The sequence below is a fragment of the Atta colombica genome, unplaced genomic scaffold (genome assembly GCF_001594045.1).
Source record: "Atta colombica isolate Treedump-2 unplaced genomic scaffold, Acol1.0 scaffold11, whole genome shotgun sequence".
Lineage (NCBI taxonomy): Eukaryota > Metazoa > Arthropoda > Insecta > Hymenoptera > Formicidae > Atta > Atta colombica.
Genome location: NW_017259195.1, coordinates 156,571 through 164,879, shown reverse-complemented (window position 1 = coordinate 164,879; position 8,309 = coordinate 156,571). Strand labels below are relative to the sequence as shown.

Below are 8,309 nucleotides of genomic sequence, written 5' to 3'. Positions count from 1 at the left end.
TTTTATATAATTTTATATAATTATATATAGATAATTATACATGAAATATTTTTTTCGGAATTAGAAAATTAAAAATAAAATAAAAATTAAGAGATTTGCTAAAAAATAAAGAACATAATTTGCAATTAAACATAAGAAAATAATAACAGTATTAAAAAATAAAGATATTAATTTACAATCATAAGAAAATAATAGTGCAAATTTGTCTGAGCTGTTTATTTATAACATAACTTAATTTTAACCTAAAGAGATTAATTACTAATACGAATAAAAATAAATTAAAATGTAGGTAACGGTTCAACATCTCACATTATTACGATTATTTTTATAAGCAAGATTTTACTTGCGTTTTAAGGCGCGCGCAGCATTCCGTTCCACAAAACGTGTTTTACGGATTTTAGAGTGAATAAAAGACCAGTAAACTTAATAGAAAAGATATGACAATCGCGTTATTTTATGATTGAGACGTTAAATGAGAAATATCAAAGGTAAAAAAAACGACCCGCATTATCAATGATTTTTCAGAAAAACCAATTTTGCGCATTCAGTGTCGCAGCACACTCAGTTAAAGATTAACATCATTTCACAGTATTTTTACTTCTTAATTTAAAACAATAATGTGTTTATGTATGCATACTTTTCTGGATTCTACTATTTTTTTTGTAATTCAGTTGTCTAAAGTAATAAAAAATACTCTTGCATTCATCACATTTTTGTTGACCATTTGTCTTTGAAGCATAATATCCTTCGAGAAATATTGACCGATGAACTTTTTATTTACAGCGGAAAACATGAAATCGAAAATACAAAAAAGAGGGAAAGTTGTCAGGTTTTTTTCGAAAAACGTGAAAACTGATCCATCTTGGACAGAACACGCAAGCGAGAAATACTTACTACAATTTTTCACTGTATTACAAAACGTATATAACATTACATTATTGTTATATTTACAGAACGGGGACGATATTGGCCGCGAATGAATCGACACCGTTGCAACTCGCGACTTGGGCACCCCGAGGTAACGCCCTGATCTACGTTCACCAAAATAATATCTACTACAGACCGGAGGCAGAGATGGCTAATGATTATCAAATAACTAACACGGGAGTGTTTGGAACTATTTACAATGGAGTACCGGACTGGGTTTACGAGGGTAAATAATCTAATGGAAACATATTTATTCTTCATTAGAATTCTTTTACAGGAGTTTCCTTGTTTTCTTTATAGAGACAAATTTCTATGAGAAAATTTTTTTTTATGGAAAAAATGCTCAAAAACATGACTATAATATTTTCGATTCTCTTTGTATTAATTTTTTTTTTTTTTTATTCTTTTAATTAAAAGTAATGCGAATTAAAATAAATAAAAGAGATGACAAGAGTAAATTGGGTTAAGGATACGAGTGTATCTAAGCGCGCAAATCTCGCGTAAAACCAATTGTTGTACTTTTTATAGCCAAACTAGGATACAAAAGAGTATTTTAATTCATTGCGTTTGCATACGTATGGCAACAATTCAACGATTCATATTTTTGCAATATTTTTCATTTATCCTTTGAGAGATTTGTTTCTATAAAATGTACAACAACCCCTGTTCGATCGTAAAAATATTTTATTTATTTTTTATGAAATACTCGTTTAAAGCCGATCTAACTCGCCAATAACGCGCTGGAATATAACAATGCAAGTACGATACGTTAAATAGTTCGACGAACATTGTCCACTTTGTAGTTTCGTTTAACTGAAATACGTGAGATTACAGGAGAACGCCTTGCTGTATATGAATGCTGTATTGAACGCCGTGTGCTGCTCTTCTCGTGCCAAGTAATAAGAAATTAGCTTTATGCTAATTGCTAATTAGAAATGCAAATTGATACGACTTTTACCCAGGAAGAAAATATTTGTTTTCTAATTCTATGCACGTACCGTTTTTCTTTGTCGACGCTTTCTGTCAAGTTTAATTCACACTGGAAAGTAATATACTCTCTTATTTCAAAAAATAACATAACTCGAAAAAAAAAACATGATTTTTCTTGTTATTATCATAAATAAGTTATAAGTAATATTATATTATTCTGTAAATTATCAAAAGTACCTAAGTTAAACTTCGTTTTAAAAAATTTATTAAAATTATGACATTCAAAGAAGATGGCTTTTTTAAGAAAGTGTCATTATAACTCCAAAAAAATTTTTTAAAGAAACAAAAATGATAAAAATAACATTTGACAAAATTAAGAAAATTCCTTGCACGATATTTGATTAATCAATAATTTTCTGTTTTGGAAAATTGAAAAATAGTTTTTTCTTTTTTCTGGGGAACTTAATTTTTGTTTGCAATCTAAGTTTTTTACACAAAAAAAATTTTATTCTCTTTCTCCGAAATAAAGGAAGGAATTCGGTTCCCTTTCTTAAAATTCTTGCCGAATCTTTATTTGGTAATAGAGATATTAAAAAGTAATTTACTCTGTAACTCTGAATTTTTGCACATTTTTTGAAAGTCTAGGACATTGAAAAAAAAACTTAAGCTGTTAAAAAAGAAGTGCAGATGAAGGGAGCCAAAATATGATTGCAGAAGGGTTAATTTTTTGTATTGTCTTTTAAAGTAACGAGATATTCTAAAGAATTTTTTATGGAATTTTATATGCGAGAAATTAAATATATCTCATATTATCGGATTGTATATTAAATCTATCATTTTTATTAAATTCGAATCCAAAGTGGATTAGAGCAAATATTGCGAACTTTTAAAATATTGTATAATAATTGTGTGCAAATTCCTATTTCATTCGAAATGATAATATAGCGCTAGTAAAAAATGCACCATGTATTCAACGTTGTAATTTGCATGGCCAATGCTCCTAGAACTTGTCCGCGTTTGCATATTGCTGAACCTTTATCAGCTATGCTCTTTTTCCACTCTCGTTTTGTCTCTTTAGACGTTGCTTTTCGTTTTATCGCGCAGCGAATCAATGGATGAGGCGCATAAAAATTCATCAGCATCAATCAAGAAAGTCCGCCGTGAATGCAACGTGAGAATTATGATTTCACTTCCAGTAGATTTAGTTCCTATATCCTGAATAACGCCTGTCACGATGAATATGTATGTCACGGTGATAATAAATTCGGTATCGATTCCACGGTGAAAATACGCAGAAAAAGAGAAGAGAAGAGAGCAAAGATAGAAATAATAGCTTTCTAATTTGTTTCGTACGAAGATAGCCTCGCAACTAATTCAATAGAAATTTTAAAGATTAAGAAGATAAGAAATTTTAAATTTATTATTTTAGTATCATTTGTGAAATCCACGCCTCTTTAAATGACAGTTTTGGAAATCGAAATATTACATATATTGTTGATATTATAAAAAAATGTTGTTAATTAAATATCGCTTTGGAAATTACACATCGCAATAAATATAAAATCGACTTTGTTGTCATATATCGCTAATAATCAACGGGATGAATGATTATTATGAATGATGATTATTAATACTCACGATTGTTATTGCCACCGCGCTTTTTCGATAGGTCTGCATAAAAACGCTCACAGCAATGGAAAACCGTGCTTCGTATCGTGAAATCGGGGATAACAAGTGGAATCAACCTATATTTAAAGGCTAAATGCGGCAAATTGACTGGATTCATAACGTCCATGCTATTGGCAGTTAGATCGGGGCAGCTGCCGTTGAAAAGCCGGGGACATGATTTAAAATGCAGAATCACACACGGCGCTTTTACATGTACATATATTCGACCGATTACTTTGCAAGGTCAATGGTGTCGTCCTCGTCATTTTGAACGCTGTAACGCTGACTGTAAATACATATCTCTCGGCGGGAGATCACTATATTTATTTCCTAAATTCTTATGTTATATCCAATCATTGTATCGAAAATCATTGTGTCAAAAATTTTTTAATTAACAGCATTGGATTTTCAACATCCTTCGACATTCCAGCGATCCTGTTTCGAAGTATCTTTTTATTTTCTTTTCTTTCTCTCTTATTTATTATATTTTCTATTTTCATTACAGAATTTTTTTAGGAAAATATAAAATATAATAAAATGGAGATTGATAATTTGGAGATATACATAAATCTGAGAATATTCAAATAGCGCAGGTCACTCAAAGTTATATAACAGATTATATGTTAAAAATATGAGTGTACGTCTTATACAGCATAGAACTTATATTGTTGCAATGTTTCTGCAATATTACTAGAACGCTGTAATGTTGTTGTAATATTGCTGGAATAATTTGTACTTTATATGAATATACTCTATATGAATATATTTAACATGGGTGTTAAATATATTCTCTTTGTGTTGATGTTGATTTAACAAAATGAGTTTTAAATCATGGTCTTAAATCCACATATTGTACAATACAGTGAGAATTATATATAATAAATAAATACCCTGTACAGCACAAAAGCTTACAGTAACATTATTGTAATTTTCAATGTTACTACAATATTCCTGGAACGCTGCAATGTTACTGCAATATTGCTAGAATGATCTATAATGCTGTATGGAGATTTAATATTATGGGTTTTGAATCATTATGTTAAATCCACTCTATGTTGATGTTTATGGCATATCAACACAGAAAATTATATACTGCATGATTTGCTGAATGCATATATTTATTTTTCAGAATATATAAGTAAGTAAGCAAAAAATCGAAACTTATTCATAGTCATGATTCATATTCTTGACATATTTAGTTTGCATAATCGCTATATACGTGTTCGAACCATTGCGATCTTTCACACAATCGATCGGCGACTAGGCTGAATAATTAAATCGTGCTGCCATCACGCATCATGTGATTGATTTCTCCACTCGTCCCGGCGGGTAGATGATAGAAATTGTTTACGCATTTCTGTTGTTGATTTATTGCGAAAGTTGCGAGTGAATCGCGTCGTTTTGCCGGTCGATGTGGCATCCGGTCTGCGTTTTGTTTCCTATGCCGGAAATGGCGCCACAAATGTGCGAGATCGCGGTGAATTCTACAGGCAACTGATAACTTCGTAATATATCTGCACGCAGATGTGATATCAAGAGGATCGAAACGTCAGTCATCCATTTTCAAAGTAAACAGAAATCCTGGCGATTTTGTGTAGGTACCATATATGCACCGGGGTCAATAAAATGAGAACGCAGTTGGCGAGAATGTTGAATTACATTTTAAATTATGTGCATTTTAAAACGATACAAATGAGGATATTTGTTGAATTAAGATATAATGAACCACGTTTCCATGAACCAAATTTTAATGAGCAAGACCGACAGCTATGTCGGTCGTTATGTATTTTTAGAAAAATATGCTTGATAATACATATGTCCATTTTGTGTTACTGACTAATGATTCATTCATTGTAATTTAAATATCTATACTGATTGTAAGATGATTGCTATTCTATCCAAAAATAAAACAAGATGCACATTATTGTCAGACGAAAGGTTCAACTTATCAAATCTACGAAATTATAAACCATTCAATTATGTAAGAAATAAAATATTTAGCAATTGATTAAATTCCGATAACAAAAGAATATGTGTTGATTAAATTATTGATTAAATTAAATTTAAAATTAAAAGATATAGGCTCAAAAGATTAACAAAAAAACTGGATACAAAAAAGACCTCCTATAAACTAATGGAAATGGGATACATTTTAATCAATAAATTTAACAAATCAAAACTGAATATTAAAAGGATTAAAAAACCAAGTTAGGTGATTTTTTATATCCATATTTGATTTGCCAAATTAAAGTTATTGATTAAAAAATGCAATACATTTCAATTGATTTATGTGTCCTTGAAGTCCTTGTTCGCGAAAAAGAAACGAAGAGAAAAAAAAGCCGATTTGGAAAGATGAAAAAATTCATACTTAAGTTGTCCGCTTTATCTCTCTCTTATGCGAAATATTTGAAATTTACTTGTGTTGCGACATATAACATTTCCTCTCTTCATCAATAATATAAGCTTAAGCCTATCAGTATTAGCAATTTATGTTTTAGACATTCACAAAGGAATATCCAAATTCACTATGGTGAAAGCTTCAGCCGAAAATTTCACGAGCTGTACTGCATAGCTCGTCGCTTGTTTCATCAGGCCGTGAAAAAGCTTAACGAATGGTTGGCTGATGCCCAAATTTTCTATTTTTTTAAATATATTTTTTATTGCATAAAACAAGTCAAAAAGTGTGGAATGTATAGCATCCAATTTTATGCAGCTTTTGATATTTATATCTTTTTCTAAAGTTTCGTCAGATACTTTTATTCTCTTTACTGATTAGTATTATATTTTTTTAAGCTTAGTCGAATTTAAGATGTTTGCAGTAATATAATATTGCAATATACATACTGTTATATTATATAATGTTATATTACACTATACTGTTATATTACAACAACTCGACTAGAATTTGTGTCAAGTTAACCTTGTATGTTATTAGGACCTATTGATGTAAGGTAATTCTAAATAAGATACATAAAGTTCTATCATAACTAAAGTTTTACATATAACTTTATATAACTTATATGTTATAATTGCTTTGGTTGACCTAAGATAATCCTGAATAAGGTATATCTAAGAAGGTTCTTGTTAGGTTTGAGTATGGTTGATCTTGTTTCTAGTACGAAGTCACACCATGAGATGGATGGGTTATTCATAAGAAGAAAACGTCCACAGACTATAAGAAGGCGTATGCAAGTCGATTTGGATAATTTCCTAGAGATTATAAAATTCCTTCGGAGTATGTCTTCTGGAAATATAATGTTTTTTGCTTCTTTTGAAATGCTAAATTAAATAGCATTTGAACAATTCCCGACTTAGAAATTTATCCAGTGATTTTAGGTCCTAACTAGGTTGATAATGAAATAAGGTCAACCTAGCTAGGATCTGATGAAGTTATCCGGATGAGGATCCGACTACTGCGTTAAATGCCTGATCAGGTTCCGATGAACTTATTTTACCTTATCTTATCAGGATCTAATAACGAAATAAGATCAACCTGATTAGGACCTATTAAAATTCTTGAATAAATTTCTAATCGGGAACATCATATTGATCGGTTGAACAATATCATCATATTATTACAAGTACATTGAATATAACTAATATTTCTATATTTAATATATAATTTTTAGTAATTTTATATTACAGCGTACTGTAAAAAGATATTATTTATATTTAAAGAAAAATGAGAAACATATTTACGATAAAATTTCTAACAAAAAATGGTGGTACCATTCTTTGCACATAATCGTGTTTATTAATACGACTAATTTAAACGGGTGTCGCTGGCGTATAGGCCGCTGTTTAAATATATCGCTGATATTCTCCGAGTATTTGTGGACGTCGTAATATCCTGGAAATGCTATCGGACATCCATGTTTGTGAATGCATTCGAATATCGTACGTGTTCGTAGCGCGAGCTAGTGACAAACTGCCGATTACGTTATCGGGCGCTAAATCCATTACGAATGATGATGATTAATTAATACGAGGATGATAATTAATTAGTGAAGCATCCACATGTGGCACGCATGAAAAGTCATGTTATGGAAACAGAGCTTTTCTTCGAATGAGAAGAATTGCAAATATTTTTCTGAATATTTTCTATATAAGTTGAATAACTGGTATTCTAAGAATGGATCTGGACACGGAGGAAACTCGCGAAACGCATAATCTTTATATTGAATAACTGTTTTATATATGATTCATTAAATTCGAATGAAAGTTGAAAAATGCAAGGAAACTCAGTATGTTCAATTAAAAAATTAATTTTAAGTTTTTCCAAAATACCGTTTTATTTATTGGTAATACAAATGATTGTACATTGGGAAGATTTGTAGTTATTGCGCCGCGAGAAATCGATTCGCAATAACCATGGGCAATGCGAAATCATTTCATCTCTCGAATCGCCGCGAAAGAAAAAATCGTCGATAAAATGTCAAACCATTTGAAGCACGCCAAGAACTTCTCAACCTGTATTTTGTTCTCGTCAGCCGTAGGTTTCGCTGATGACATTCGTATATCCGACATTTACCATCGCTTCAGGATTTTCTTAGCTGGTACAACAGTATATAAACTGACTTACGCATGTCGAAAATTTTCACTCGGAAGATCAGACAAGAGAATTCACTACGAGATTGACGAGTCATGAGAAATTAAGATTATTTATTTGCACAAAAATATTTTCTGATGCATGCTATAAAATTAAAAAGAATAATAAAAATCTATTAATACAGAATTATTTTTAAATAATAATATAATATAGTTATAAAATTATGAATTTAATA

The 8,309-nt window shown here is 30.4% G+C and overlaps 1 protein-coding gene across 1 annotated transcript in view; it reads left to right on the top strand.

Moving 5' to 3' along the window:
• LOC108693744 (dipeptidyl aminopeptidase-like protein 6) overlaps positions 1-8,309 on the top strand; it is a gene marked incomplete at its 3' end in the record, with an annotated part of 639,532 nt that overhangs the window by 512,136 nt on the left and 119,087 nt on the right. Inside the window, exon 7 of the mRNA XM_018202862.1 lies at positions 954-1,153. Within this exon, the coding sequence (XP_018058351.1) occupies positions 954-1,153 (200 nt within the window). The remainder of the gene's footprint in view (positions 1-953; positions 1,154-8,309) is intronic.